This window comes from Diadema antillarum, unplaced genomic scaffold (genome assembly GCF_040938485.1).
Source record: "Diadema antillarum isolate AM-2024a unplaced genomic scaffold, OU_Dant_1.0 seq00000205_RagTag, whole genome shotgun sequence".
NCBI lineage: Eukaryota > Metazoa > Echinodermata > Echinoidea > Diadematoida > Diadematidae > Diadema > Diadema antillarum.
In genome coordinates, this window is record NW_027271264.1 from 2,428,612 (window position 1) to 2,444,811 (window position 16,200).

The following is a 16,200-nucleotide window of genomic DNA, read 5'->3' on the forward strand; positions in this document are numbered from 1 at the left end:
GCTACTGGCCCTCTTGTAATGTGAAGGATGGTCTATCCCATGCCTGTGGTGTTGGGATGCCAAGGCCACTGGGATGAGTGAAAACATGTCTTCCACTTGAGGTCAGAGGTTTCTTTCCTCTTCTCAGCAGCATTGCTGCAGTTGCCTTCATCACAAGAAGCTGTCATGGGGAGGAATAGTATATTACATCTGTGTGCATGCGGTGTACGTGTGCGTGTATTTTGTTTTATGTCCAACAACACAATGCACCACTGGATGGCTTTAAGATGAAAGGGTATTCAGATAATGAAGTTGTTGGTAGAAAACGGCACTATATTGTAGAAAGGAAACAGACTTTACTATAACTTAACAAATGGAGTTAAATTTTGCAGAATTTAACAAAATTTGTATCTTTTAATTTGCAATTAAATCATCAATTCAACAAGGTGTCCTCAGAGTACCCTACAAATATATAGCTTGCGAAACATGTAGAACACACTGCTTTTAATCCTGTGCCTTATGATGGTGCATGTTACTCTTTGTTCACTGTGTAGGCCTACTTGTTACCAATAGTCTTTGATATGGATTGGACTGATCTAATAATTGGTCAAGTTGATGCTTCTGAGTGAAAAGGTTTTCAAAATCATATATTTTTATTGTACTGTGTGTTGTGTGTACATATAAGAAATTGCACTCTTTGTACAATACTACTATTTGATTAAAAAGCAAATCTATAAAATTGTACAATTTGTGCATAATTGTGTACAATACACTTTGTAGGTACAATGTATGTATTCATTTATGTACTCCAATTGATATCTGAGCCATGTAGCCAAGATTTATGCTTGTAAATCATTTTCACATGAACATGATTTGAAATACCGGTAATTTATAATGACGTGCCTTGCATGTGGAATACAGTGTAGGTCCTACACTGTCTTACTGTATCTTGCTAAAATGCATCATGCTGTATTAAATATGAAAGAGTGATAAAGTTATAAATCAGATACACGTATGTAGGATCATATACAGTGAGTATGCAAGACACTTCTACATAGTATGTTAGGTTAGGTTAAGGTGTGTTATTAGACCCTTTGTACATTTGACATTAGCCTACAATGTCTTGACATAATCTGGAAGTTGATCTCCAATTTCATTGCATGTACACAGTAGGCCCTACATTGTATTTGTATACTGTATGTCATACAGTCACAGGGTTCGAAATTGGCGATGGTCCGCTGGCCATTGGCCACCCAAAATCACGTCGGACTAGTCAAAAATCATAAAATTCTGAAGTCACTAGTCCGTCTGGCTAGCCAAAATATTGCTTCAGTGTCAAAATTGATTCTAAGTAGTCCGCCTGGCTAGTTAAAAAAAAAGTTAAGTGCGACCCCTGAATACAGCTGTAGTACACACATTTCCCCACTGCTGCGTAGGCCTTCACCATATAGGTTTCTAGGCCCTATTTACATATTTGTACATGTAGGAAATCTTATTTTTCACGAATCAGAATTTCCCAAAAATTTCGCGATTATGGAGTAAACCTACAGTAATAAACAACGAAATGTATGCATGCACGTCACATTCATGTTGGGATCAGATTTAATATTTTCGTGTGTTGTTATGATTTGTGATGAGCATCCATCTCGCATAATTTGTGAAAAGCAAAAACCCTGTGAAATGTATTGCGTATACAGTACATGTGACTGCATTTTCCCTCAGGTTTGGCTTGTTTGTGGCCAGTTTTGTTTTCTTCATGCTTTACCATTTTCAGTGTCCAAAGGAAATGTAGGGGGCAATGAATTCTTCTGTAAATTGCGTGCACATGCTTTCCTGTTTCAAACCATTCCAAGGTTTACAGTAGGCACAGTTATCCTATCTTTTCCAAGTGAAGCTGTGTTAAATGAGTCATCAACAGTTGTCATACATGTGTTGTACAATGTACATTTAGTGTAATTGTATACCTTTCACACTGGAATACACTGAATGCAAGTGTTCATACAGTGAGAAGATATGCTAAAGTTTTTTTTTTCCCAGAAAAGAATGGATTTCAGACCAAAAAACATATCTTTTTTATCATAATGATTTTCAAACATGTGGTACATCATGTAGGCATGCATGGCAACAAGAGTCGTTCAGAAACACCGGGAATACAAACTAAGTATCCTTTGTGACTGCATTTTTTTTTTTTGTACGCAAATTTCATTTCATTTTGTATAACAGCTGCATGTAAACTCTGGCCTGCTAGTCGAATACACAATTCTATTGAATAGATAATGTACATTATATGCGTATTCAAACAGGCCTGGGTAATATACAATGTACATGTAGATGCACACACATACTTTGGCAGAAGTACAATTTTTACACATACAAAAACAGAAATGTTCACAAATTTTGCAAGATTTGTGATGGTAATATGCACATGAAAGTATTTTTCAGGAGAATGCATTGAATGTCAGGGGCCATTCGCAAAAGTTTCACACCATAAATGTTTGCTCACCATACAAAAATCATGAGGCAAGTTGATATATTGGTCACAAGCATGGTTTGCTCTTACTGTTTTGATTTGTCCCTTTTGTCACATACTACTAAAGCCCTTTTTACACTAGTGTTTCTTAACCCCGTACTTTCTCTGACCCAGGACTATCGTTAGTCCCGTACCAATTTTTTTCGGCTTTTTACACTCGCCAATAAATCCCGTACTACATGTAAGCTCTTGTCCTGGGCTAAGGAGAAAACTTACCTTTTTATACTCATATTTCTTAGCCCCATACTTTCCAAACCACATGAATATTCATGATTACGCTGTGGTCAGTGGGGGGTCGGACTTCGTCTCCGTCGCTTAGCACTGGATAATATTTTCGTTTTGTTTACACTCGCTTGCTTGGCACCGCAGTTGCGGGGTTAGCACCGCAATTGTGGTGCTAACCCTGCTATTTTGCAGGGCCAGATAGTACGGGATTATCGATGGGGCTAGCCCACTTTGGCAAAAACAAGTTTAAACAGAAAGTGGGCTAAGGAAAGTCCGGTACCAACGGTGGGGCTAAGGCCCCCCCCCCCCCCCCCCCCTTAGCCCCACTGTTGGTATATGGGAATAAGCAAAAATATGCAGTAAAAAGCCCTAAAGTCCTACATGTATCACTACATTCAAGCCACAAACGTTATTGTTGCATGTGAAGGTTATTATGATTGCAGAAAAAACCCAACATTTCTGAATATATGTGATTTTTACAGTGTAGTTGCTGTATGAATGGAGAGCTCAAATGTACAGTGGTGAATAGCAATTTTTAGTGTCGCAATATGTAGCAGTAAAAATGGGCCTGCTATTGCCTATTAAATGTCTCCTATAAATCCAAAATCGAACTGTGCGCTAGTGAAAACCACCATGGGTAGTAACATGCTATAGACATTGTTCATCCAGAGAAGAAATGAGCTGGGATGACAAGGACAAAAAAACAACACAAAAATATCAAGACCAACAAAAACAGCCCTATTGAAAGGAAAGCTTTTATGTGAGCATAATTTACTCCGCAATGTAAATCATTCTACGGATATTCAATGTTTATGTGTGCGATGGCTCCAGATATTACAACCATGTACGTATGTACATGAGCGTGCAAGTGTAACCATTCTACAGTATTCAACCACGTGAAGCAGAGTTGAATAGAACGGTTAAACTTGCACAGAATGTAACATTCAAACCATTGTGCAAATGATAAAACATTGAATATTTGTTTTATACAACACACAATATAGGCCTGGTAGGAGGAGGACTAACAGTTATAGGCCTAGGGTGCGTTCGAGCGCTCTAAAGCGAACCAGAGCGAACTGAACCAAAGCGTACCGTACCGAACTGTGCCAGATTTGAAGCATTCGAGCGCTCTGTTGAGGAAGCGTACCTCGCGAGTTATTTTTAGAAAAGGTCATGCATTTTGTAGCAAGAATGTCATCCACCTGGCGCTTGAACTACTTGCACCTGTCCCGAACAAAGAGAATGATGTCTTTCCATTGTGACATATGCGCATGATACACGCATGCTTTACAGCGAACTTTTGGTACGCTTTTGAAGCACATCGGGAAGTGGTCCACTTTTGGCTCGGTACAGTACAGTACGGTACACTTTAGGAGCGTTCGAGCGCTCCTCTGGTGCGGGTACAGTACAGTGCGCTTTAGGAGAGCGCTCGAACGCACCCCTAGATCTAGATCTGGCTCTACATCTGTATAGGTCTTGCTGGAGCACAAACAGGTGTGCGCATATGCAGTAAAATGCTTTTACGATACACAAGGGAAGTTCAGGGTGTCCTACAATTGTAGGATCTATTGTACTGCTGGCTCTTTGATTTACCATTCAATGGTAGACTATTGCACTGCCATTGAGAATGAACGTGGGATAGCTGATTCTCCTGAATGTCATGTGACCTGTATTCCTCCAATCAGATGGCAAGGATCTATAATACATGTGTTGTATAATACAGGATATGAGGCCCAAGTGTACTGGTATGCCATGCTAAAGGGAGGAGAGAGACAAAAGAATCAATTTTGCATAACCTTTTTCCTGCTGAAAGAGTAGAAATGAAAAGAATGACTTCTGGCATACTTTTCTTATGAACCTGCTCGGGAAGTGGTTCAAATATTGAACTCTCGTTTATGAGAAAGCAAGGGATGCATGGGCCAGTCAGATCAGACGGATTCAACTATTACTTATGCAAAGTGACTTTGAGCATAATCAGTACAGTAGGTGAGGCATTTAATGACCCACAGCTGTAATTGTACATTCTATACATTTCTTGCATTATTATTTCTTGATTAGTATGTGAATCAATGTGATATTGCTGGTACTGTCAGATGATGTGCATCGTCTTGTGGTGTTACATTATACTTTAAAGAGAAACTGATACGATTATCACACAATGAAGTGACGTGTTTGGCAGAGTACAGTATGTATGTGAAATTGGATAGAAAAGAAGTAGGTTGTGAAAATGTAAAAACCCCACTCTCCCCACAAGGGCAGCCTATTTGCAGTAGAACATGCAAAATCCAAGAATGCTAGTTTGGAAGAAAGCTCACTTTCTTGTTTCATATGCTACTGTTTATGTACACACTGTACCTCATGTGCAATTATAAAGTCATTGTACATGTCTGAACAACTTGCCTGAGAAGCAAGACAAAAACTCTGCCATACAGTGTAAGTCATAATCATACTAGCAAAACTTCTTAAAGCTTGGCCTATCTGAACGTAAACTTCCCGAAAACTTGTCGCGAGACTTCTTGCTATTAAATACCTCCCACTAAAGCTATTATGTAGGAAAATTTCCCGAACCTCTGCAGATCTTCTTTAAGTTTGCGCAGTCTGAACATAGGTAGCTGAAACTTAGCGAAGTTTGTCATGTGACAAGTCCACTTCCTGTCTGCGGTATCTCTGAAGCTGTCAGACGACACACACTTTTGCAGAGAGTCCAACCCTAAGCACCGTCTGATCTGGAGATTCTCCCGCCTGAAACCCCTTGCAAACGGGAGACTCCAAGTTGATGTGTGCGAAGTCCCTAGGGTTCTAGATGCTCTCTGGTGCTATCTAAAGCTTATATTTCTCAACATACAATAGCAATAAGTAAGAAATCCTTTCCAACGGGAGACACAGAGCCAGGGCGGGAGAAATTAAATCTCAAGCGGGAGAACGGGAGATTTTGCCAAAATGGGTTTTCGGCGGGAGATCTCCCGTCGAAAACGGGAGAGTTGGAGTCTCTGCTTTTGGCTTTGTTGCACATGTGCACTTGTGACCCAAATGTCAAGAACTCATTGACAAGAACGGAAACTTTGAGAAGTTTGGCCGCCACTGTGAATGGACGAGTATACTTCACAAAATGATCTCAAAGTTAAGCCAGTTTGACATCCCCAGTGCATACATGTAGGTGATGAGCGATCTAATCCCATCCCCTGTTTTTTTCCCTTGGTGTTCATGATAGTATCGATCAAGCTTACAATCTTATTTACGAAGAACAATAAGAAAAGAAAAAACCAACAACAGCCAAAAATCTCTATAATGTATTCTTAAAAACTAGTGTGTGCAAATAAGACTTTGCATGACATGTTTGTATCACCTGTGCACCAAAAAAAAAACAAACAAACCACACAAAACAAAACAAAAAACAAAGATAAAAACAAAAACAGCTGATACAGCATGTATCAGCGAGCACTATGACTCTGCCAAGTGACATTCATGCTTTCCTAACTCTATGCTTTGTTTTGGCAATTGACCTTGTCTTGAAGTTTGGCAACCATGCTGTTGTGGGAAAATTGATAAAGGATTCTGACAATATGAGAGTGTTGTTTGGCAAGTTAAAAATTGCATCTTCAATCACACTAAACAAAATGCGTGTTCACACAATCAATCTCCCTTTTTTAACTTTATGATTTACCTCGAAAGAAGTTCACACAAATAAGCAAGATGAGTCAAAATATTCCCTTTTCTGTATTTATTATAGAAATAACTGTGGTATGTTTGAAATAAAATATTGCACCAATTTAAGATATGTGAGGAGAGTGTAATAATAAACTGACATTGTAAGACACTCAAAATGTGGAGGGTTAACATGTAGAATGTAGCGCTACAAAATACAAAGTGAAATGAGGACATACCAACTAATGGAAATCAACTTGAAGTCCATGCAATAAAGGCAAGTGTTTGGTGAATTAAGTGTCCACAGTCCGCGGTCTATTAAACAAAGCGATTTTATCGTGCCGACTGGTGAAGGTAAGCGAATTGCTGTCGTAGAAGACCAAATTGAAGGACTGGACTCGGTGACAGAAAAGGGGCTCAACGAACGGGATCCTGCGGAGCTGAGCGGATGGGAAGATGCGATGAAGAGCTCGATGCGTGGATTGTTCGGAGACTTGAAGTGATGCGACACTCCGTCGTACGGGGCTGAAGAGCCATAACGGAGGTTAGAGAAAGATGAAATGCAGCTCTCTACCAACGCGGTGAGTCGGCGGGAGGCTGAAGAAAATAAGTTCAACAGGACAGTGAGTCGCCTGGAACGAGATGGATGTAGTTGCTCAGCCAGACAGTGGGGTCGTCCATGGCGAGAGCGATGAATGGTGTGCGGTCACTCGACGACAATGAGAACATGTCATAGGATGAATAAATGAAAGTTCTGTGCAGGAGACAACAAAACTGCGAAGCTCCATTCCCGAATCTCTGGTACGGTGCGCAGAGAGGACAGCTGCCGGGTAGAAACTTTAAACAGCAGCGGGCCCATAAAACACAGAGGTGAAGGGTGACTCTACCGCAGGTGATCCGGAGGTCGTACCTCTAGGGTAGTTGAAGGGGGAGTGATTTGATGCCGCGAAGGGTCCTGTGACACCTCGCATGTGCGATGATGGGTGACGTGCGAATAACGGTCGCGATAGGTCAAAAGAAACATAGGTTACACACTTAAATCTACAGTGATTGGATTAACGCTGTATGATGAATAATAAATCTATGAAACATGTGCTACATAACATGACTGTGAACCGGTCAGAACTAGAATTTAAGGTCAAACAACTATGCATGGAAATTTCCATGAGCTATGTAAGGCTGGGGGAAATCTTGCTAATATTCAATACTGAATCAGTGGCAAATTAAACTGGCCAAAACAGGGTTGCTACACACAAAGTGATGAGCGGCTAATCGAGCCTCTACAGCACGCCATTTAGCCCCTACACTGTCATTCCACTTACACTGATAAGCATGAAATGTGAAGTTAGTATTAGTAGTGCAATGTACTTAAATGGGCACGACCTCCCTGCTCACAGATGCTATACACTGTCCATGGGTTGGTATACAAATACCGTACATAGGCATAGTGCACATCTTGTATGAGTACATTGTAGCAGCGTGCCCAACACAATTGTTGAGGTACGAGCGTTGATGCAGATTGCACCAGGCACTCTGTGTCGAGTGCAGTTTATATCAGTGTCAATACCCTGACGGTGCCCTGCACCCCACAATGTCATGAACTATTCACAATTGGATTTGTAAGATGGATTTGCCACTCAAAAATTTTCACTCAGCTAGAAAATGGTTATCTACTGTATGTGTGTATGTTTCTGTACTGAAACACAAGTCAATGGGATGTTATCACTGTACTCTATTAAATCTCATGATATGTACTATATCTTTATAAACTTACCATTACCGGTACGTATTGTGACATACATTGTAAGTACTCAAAAACCAGGAACATTTGCAGCATCAAACTTTGAATTGGAGTAGGCAGCCTTTTTTTCGGGACATGAAACTTTCACAAGTTGCTGGCTATGATGGTGTACAGCATTGTACTGGCAATCAGTGCTTTGTGTAGACAAAAACTTTCATGGTGGAGACAGAAATGTGCAGACCAAAATTTTCATGTGCATTTTACTTTCATGAATCTTGGCTCCTTGCAAAATTCATGAAATTTTCATGCATGCGAATATTTGTGGTTTTACAGTCACTTCCTGTTAACAGTCAAGTGCTGTTTTGGCCATACTATTCAAAGTAAGCTTGTACTGGTAAAATAGCACAATAACAAACAAACAAATGAATGACATCCTTAAATTTCTGTTCCTTGTCCGTCTGTGATCTTGCAGTGTCTGCTGGGGTAGAAGGGGCCAGTGTCAACCTGCCGCTTGGAAACACCAAGTGCTACCACTACAGCAAGCAGGAGTGCGAGATGGAGGGCACCAAGTGCGGCAACACCACAGAGGAGTGCAACAGCAGCGAAGTGGATGTGCCCTCGTGCTACGTCCTCTGGAAGAACGAAACGTCCATAGGGGGCGGGGTGGAGGTAAGATGTCAGCTTGAATCCCATGTTCATTGCTGTCAATTCTCGTCGTGTCTCGTCAAGGAGGGAGATGGAGAATGGTCAGGGTGCAATAAGAAATCAGTAGTTTGCACTTGTCGTATTGAGTATGGCCTGTCCATTGTACTGATGGAGTGACCGGATTTGTGCCCTTGTGGTGGTAGTTAGCGTCTATAGATATAGATTTTAAACTTCTCTTTCGATGAAACAAAGGAGAAACAATCTATTTTGCATATTAGGCTTATATGTTCCTTTCATTTTGTTGTTGTTGTTTTTTTTTTTGCATGTTAATCACCAATGGTAAAAAAAAAAGCAAAAGAGAAAATCCCTTCAATGAATTGAAGTGGTTCTGTGTGAAAAACACCTCACTTGAGCTACCCTGTATGACCAGTCACCATGAGTGAAACTACATTATATGTGCAAAATGCATGTTGACTTGTGTTGATTCATGATACCCTCAACAACACTTCTGTGGCAAAAGGATATACATTTCATATATTTCATAATATTTCTACTCTATTTGGTGAAATTACTTGGATACGCCCACAAAAAAAACCTTCCAAACCGATATTCTGCTTATGACCTCATCTGTCAATCATTTGCTAAAGTACTGCTATGATACTAACAAAAAGCATTGGAATGCACCTTCCCTGAGATAGAGCATTTGTAAGTGGCATGCTTGTCCGCGATGTCTTGTCTATTCACATTCATAGTAACACGGAAACATGCTAGTTATGCTCAGTCGAGTGGAAGGTGCATTCCAATGTCTTTTGTTTAGACATTAGTACTTTAGCAGTGATTGACAGATGAGTCACAAGGAGAATATTGGTTTGCAAGGTTTTTTTGGGGTGTATCCATTATATGTAATCTGAAGAAAAATAGTAAAAAAATGATCATGAAACATATGGAATGGACCTAGATACTTGTTTCACAACATACGTGTGAGTGATGTTGAGGGTATCATGAATCAACATGTACAATACACTTGCATTTAAATAACATCTAGGCCCTTTGAGAACTATCTGTGCATTGATTTAATTCCTGAGTTTCTATGACTTCCTTTAATTCCTTGGTACAGCTGTATGAGTGTATTTATACCACATCCTTTAGTGGTTCTTCAACACAAAGATGGGTGTGGGAGTATGGTGGTACCGTAGGTTGATGTTTACTTGTTGATTTGTAGGAATCATAACAAAAGGCCTTCCGTTACAGGCTCTCTTGATGACCATTGCTTGACCTAAACATTACCAGTACCTTTTTTATCTCAGAAAAAACAAACAAACAAACAAGCAAGCTACAATGGTAATGTTTAGGCACAGGAAACATTTTCTCCAGTTGCCAGAGATATTCCTTAAAGTTCCATTTGTTTTGTTTCTACCATGGCTGTTATACTATACATGTAAATTGGGAGCTGGGGAATGAACTCCTTTTGATCATACTTTCATACAGCCTATACTCTCAAGAAAAAAATACATGTGGTTTGCACATGAGCTTTTTGCAAAGTGGCTCCATGCTCTCCTTGGTGACACCCACTCATAGGTGTATACAATGTAGCTACATACAATGTACACTATACATGTGAATTGACCATATTGACTAGGTACAAAGTATGTGCATGCAAGCATAAATTTCCTGTGATTTTGGGAAATACCATGTGCAACGGTATAGTATAACGTGACATCTAAAACAGTTTGCAAGCCAGATACATAAATTATGTAACTGATTTTGAGAGCTCATTGAATTACAGTGACAGCCTGCCTATTGTCTAAACATCTTCAAATTGTGTACATCATACAGATTCGATATTCAGTGGATCTACTGTAAATCCTACACCTCCGTTGTTGTCATCATCAGAGTACTTGAAATGATGGCTCTGTCCCAGGAAACAGAAGAAACCACATTTAAACAACCTATTTCTTTGTGTTCCTTCCCGTAAACACTATTATTCTGTCCAGTGATTCATACGTCCCTGTCATGCTTTATCTGATAGATTTTGATATCTTTCTGTGACACTGAAAATATTCTTCAATAGCACACTCCATGCATCTGATTTACTGGATTCTTTCTCAACATATGAAACATATTTGTTTTTAATCAATGTTTAGGTGCTCCAGGCAAAAGAAATATCTTTAATACATCATGTTTTGCTCGGGTATTGCCATCATCATTGAAATGCGTTACTTAGTTTAACATGGTTTGGATGGGACCAGGAGCTGTGGCATAGTGCATCCTGTTTGTGTGGTAACACACGTCCCGCCTTCAAATTTTGTGTGAAGCAGAGTTTGGGATCACCTGCACTCTAGTCCTGGAGGACAGCTAGTATCCATCCATGATAGTGCCATAGTAGTGCTGCTTGAGATGAGCCAACTTTATTTGGCTGATTCCTGGAATGGGGGGGGGGGGGGGAGGGAGGAGGTGTAAGGGTGAGGGGTAGGGGTGGGGGGGGGGTGGGGGGGAGGTAGATGGGGAGGGGGAGGTAGAGGGAGAGGGGGAGATAGAGGGGGAGGGGTAAGGAGGAGGACGGGACATTAGATAAGGATTGAGAGAGGGTAGGCCTACTGATAATATGTACAAATTGTATATTACATTGTGCTGTAGTCATTCCACACATGAATTTGGACAGAATTAAAGATGTGCTAGGCTGGTGATTGATGAATCAAGCGGAAATTTTTTTATCAAGATACAGGTGACCCTCTGAAACAGATAATCAACCATGGTAATTTGTGGGTACTCTGAAATAGCAAGTATCCTCAAGCTACTACATATTCATGGAGAGCTTGTGCATTTACATTACTGTAAACTGTAGCATTTGGATTTTGCCTGCAATGACAGTTACGTCTGAGTATTCCAAGAGCTGGTTATGCTGTCACATTCGATGACCGATTGACATCTAATTGTATGTTGGAATTTTATACATGTGTGATATTGCTCAGAACTTCACTGGTACAGTGTACAATGTATACACTGTACATACATGTGGATTTGACTCCAGACATTTCATCGGAAATGGCTGTTGCTTTGAAGTTGAATTCTCCTGTATTCATGAAGGGCTAATTTAGGTTGCCTTTGTGGAAGAATACTGCATTGATCTGCCCATTGTTGCCATGATGTTAGTTTGATTTGTGCATGCTTTTGTCAAAGATCTCATTTCAGAATTTCTACTTGCATTTTCCCCCCTGTTTTGTACGATCACTGTATTGGGTAGGAGGAATTGCTTGTAGGAGGGTTAGACCCACAACAGTATATTGCACAGCACTTTGGCGTTCTTGTCTGCGCAGGTAATGATGAGAGGCTGCTGGCAGAACCATGACGACTGCCTGGATACTAACTACTGCATGAGCTCACGGCCTGCTGACCAGAACCTCTACTTCTGCTGCTGCATAGGCAACCTGTGCAACATGGACTTCTCATTCTTTCCGACGCCGGAGCCGCAGACGACGCTCTCTCCAACTCCCACAACAGGTGAGGCTTTTCATCTTCTGTAAAAGTTGTCCTGTCTTCGCAGCCAATTTCTGCATTTACAGTACTAGTACTTTTACATTGATTGCTTCCATATACAGACACGGCAACTTTAATTGTCATGTAGGCATCTGCAATTTTGTTTGTTGACATACTTCACAGATTCTTGCATACTGTTGCTTGAGATGCATGTAGAGGGATCATGCAGGATTAGTGGGACAGATATATAGCAAAAATTGGTCAAAATGCTTTCATCCGGCCTAGAGTATGAAATTTTGCATAGAAATAGGGGTATTTTGGGACGCTGATTTTGAAAATTGCCGGATCCAAGACAACTGACTACTTGGTCGGCCGCCATTTTGAATTTCCAATATGACCAGCATCACAAAATATTTGAAAACCATATCTTGTATTCTAAATAACCTGTGGCACCAAAATTTAGTACACAAGAACGTTTTGATGTGTTTAATTCAGTGACGGATTAATTTGAAGTGTCTGACAAGCATCGAATGGCAGCCATTTTGAATTCCAATATGGCTGCCTGGACGAAATGTTTAACATAACTATCGTGAGTTCTAAATGACAAGTGATGCTGAAGCTTGGTGCAAATAGGTATTTTAACATGCTGGGTTAAAAAATGGAATAATGTGACGTGTCTGACAAACGCTATGCCCCCCATTTTTAATTCCAGTATGGCTGCCAAGACCAACATCACGACTAACATTCATGGGCATGCAAAAAAAAGTGCAGCAAAAATAAAGCATAATGCACTTTCACTGACGTCACAATGTACATACAGCGGCGCGCACTCAATCAGTTACAAATGCGCTCTCAATTAGGTAGCCTAATTAATAAACCAGAGATAGAGATTTTTAACACTCCAACATGGCAACCATAAAGAAAAAATGAAATTGACTACCTGGCAACTTGTCAGACATGTCAAATGAATCTGTTATTGAAGTCATCATATTACCATGCTTTTATGTATCAAATTTCAATGGCCTGTGTCATTCAGAACTGAAGATACAGAACTTTAAATGTTTTGTAATGGTGGCCATATTGGAATTCAAAATGGTTGCCGACCCAGTGGTCAGATCTCTTGGATCCGGCAATTTTTTAAATCAGCGCCCCAAATACCCCTATGTATGCAAAATTTCATACTCTCCGCCGAATGCGAGCATCTTATTCACATATCTACCCCACTAGATAGAATATCCTACACATGTAGTCGTAGAATCACGCTTCTTTCAATTTTTGTTCTCATTCTTTCTTTTTTGCCAATGAGGGTGGTGTTGGGATAAAGAAGATTTAAAGATGAATTCCAGTCCTGTTACAAGTTAGTCCGAGTAGAAAGAGTGAATATCCATAGGCACAACAGTGAAAATTTGATCAATATTGGATAAGGATGGAGGAAATTATGAAGTTTAACTTATTTTCACGTAACACTTTATGAACAGTCAATATGACTATGCAATGAGTGAGTTAATGATGTCATGCTCTCACAACGTTGCCATACAGTTTTTACGCGAAAGTTTTGAAATTTGCCTTTTATGTTCAAACACATTTGTGCCCAGTCTCAAATCCTAATATATCTGACTGATCATTATTCTGAAGTTAATCAGCTAGGAATATGGTTATAATACAACTTCATAGTGGAGAAATTTAATTTTTGTCATTTTTAAAAAAAATACAATTAGTGGAAAATTGTGAGGTGGTGCCATCATCAGCTCGCTCATACAGTTGTATGCATATATTCATATTAACTGTTGAAGAACTGTTTGTCCAAAATTAGCGTAAGTTCACAATTTTATATCTTTTAATACATTTTTATCCAATTTTGATCAAAGTTTCACTGTTCTACTTATTGAATATTACCATTTCTTTTCAGACTAACTTTTAATTAGGTTGGAATTCCCCATTAAAGGCAGCACACCTATTGTATCAGCTGGAGAAAAGTATAGAAAGGAGGTTCCCACACAAGGCTTTCAGCTACAGTGTTTACCATACAGAATGCAGGTGGCGATAACCAGACTGTAGTGCCACTCTTGAATTCTCCACGATTCCAACTCTCCTCCCCTCCCCCCCCCCCCCCCCCCCCCCGATTCCCTGTTGGAAGAAAGTAGTTAAAATTGATGTTTTTCATTATGTGAATCAATCCTCTGTTGTGGAATAGATAGATCAGAGGATGTTGGTTCTGATGAGATTTACCTTAATATACATAAAATATTTGTGGTATTCTCAGTATTTGTACACAATTCCCTGGAAAGTGTATGGGGATTACACACATGATTGGGCACTACATCGTACACTCCATATTTGTTTTTTGTTTTTGTTCTTTTTTTTTTTTTTTGTGTGTGTGTGTGTGTGTGTGTCAATATAGGGTCTGGGGAGCCTGTTGAAAGGATGAAGAAGAATGAGATGCTGACCAAAACCATCTTGTATTCCATTGTACCAATCACCACGGTAACGTTTGTCATCATCATGCTGTACTGGATGTGCAGACGGCACCGTTACCATTCCCTCATTGCCATCCCTACTGTGGAGCCCACGCCGTCCCCTCTCACCACTCTACCTCCCATCCAACTCATCGAGATTAAAGCTCGGGGTCGTTTTGGGGCGGTCTGGAAGGGCTCTTGCCTCAACGACATTGTGGCCGTCAAGGTGTTCCCCATCCAGGATCGCAACTCCTGGGCCAACGAGCGCGAGATCTACAACCTCCCCCACATGAACCACGAGAACATCCTCCGCTTCATCGCCACGGAGAAGCGGGGTGAGGGCCTGGACCAAGAACTGTGGCTGATCACGGAGTTCCACCATCTCGGCTCCCTGTGCGACTACCTCAAAGCCAACGTCATCTCCTGGAAAGAGCTGTGTGGCATCGCGCTCTCCATGGCCAAGGGGCTAGCCTACCTCCATGAAGACATCCCTCCCACCACAGCCATACCCTTCGTCAAACCTGCTGTGGCCCACCGCGATTTCAAGAGCAAAAATGTGCTGCTAAAGAATGGTACGACGGCGTGTATAGCAGACTTTGGCTTGGCCTGCGTATTTGAAGCGGGCAAGAATCCAGGAGATACACATGGACAAGTAAGAAGCCAACACCGTCGGTTATAGAATAGTGCCTTTCTTGTTGACCAGTCAATCAAAAGCTGTTCATGTCATGCATGTGTCACATTTGACAAAAGATCATTTTGTGAGCTATCTGAAGGTTTCCCATCATGGATACACAATGCATTTTATCAGCGACAGTATTTACACGTAACGAGTCATTTCATCCTAACAAATCAAATAGACGGAGCTTATAGCACCCAGGTACTGTGCAATAGAAAGGATGTTTCTTGAAAATCATGTGGCATGCATCAAACAGTCATAAGCTTTTTTTGATGGTGCTAATTTGGGGTGAGATTTTTTCCTTTTCTTGGCAAAGCTCATTCCAGCTGGTCCTGGCATATTCCAAATTCGCTTTCTCATCATCTGTAATCTAAATTTTCAGTAGAAATCAAAAAGAAAACAAATCACTTGTTCTCCCTAAAATGATAACACAGATATACTTGCTGATCTTGTTTTACCCCTTTTGTCTGTTTGTAAGCTGTGTCTTTTTACTGGCTAGCATTTGGCATAGTACACTCAACTGATTAGTCTAGTTTTGATCGTTTCTGAAGTTATTCCCGTGTTTCATGCAGTGTGTAAGAGGCATGTTAGGACACTGAGTGAGATATGAACGCTTTTCCTCGAGTAATCAAAAAATTAGCACGCTATCTTGGCAGGATTTACTTTGTACAGATATGCTAGTGATGAAAGCAGCCGCAGGACTTTCCCCTCTGAAACCATAGTGTGGACACTCACTGGGACCTGTTCCCCCTTTCCCTGTGAAGCCAGTCGAGTCTGGTGACAGAACTTGAAGAGGAGAGTGACCTTGGGCTGTTATTGATAGCCC

At 40.6% G+C, this 16,200-nt stretch overlaps 1 protein-coding gene across 1 annotated transcript in view; it reads left to right on the forward strand.

Annotated features, from left to right (window-relative positions):
- Positions 1–16,200, forward strand: part of LOC139728912 (activin receptor type-2A-like) — a 64,148-nt gene that overhangs the window by 38,432 nt on the left and 9,516 nt on the right. The window contains exons 2-4 of the mRNA XM_071639843.1: positions 8,593–8,789; positions 12,083–12,266; positions 14,644–15,350. Of these exons, the coding sequence (XP_071495944.1) occupies positions 8,593–8,789; positions 12,083–12,266; positions 14,644–15,350 (1,088 nt within the window). The remainder of the gene's footprint in view (positions 1–8,592; positions 8,790–12,082; positions 12,267–14,643; positions 15,351–16,200) is intronic.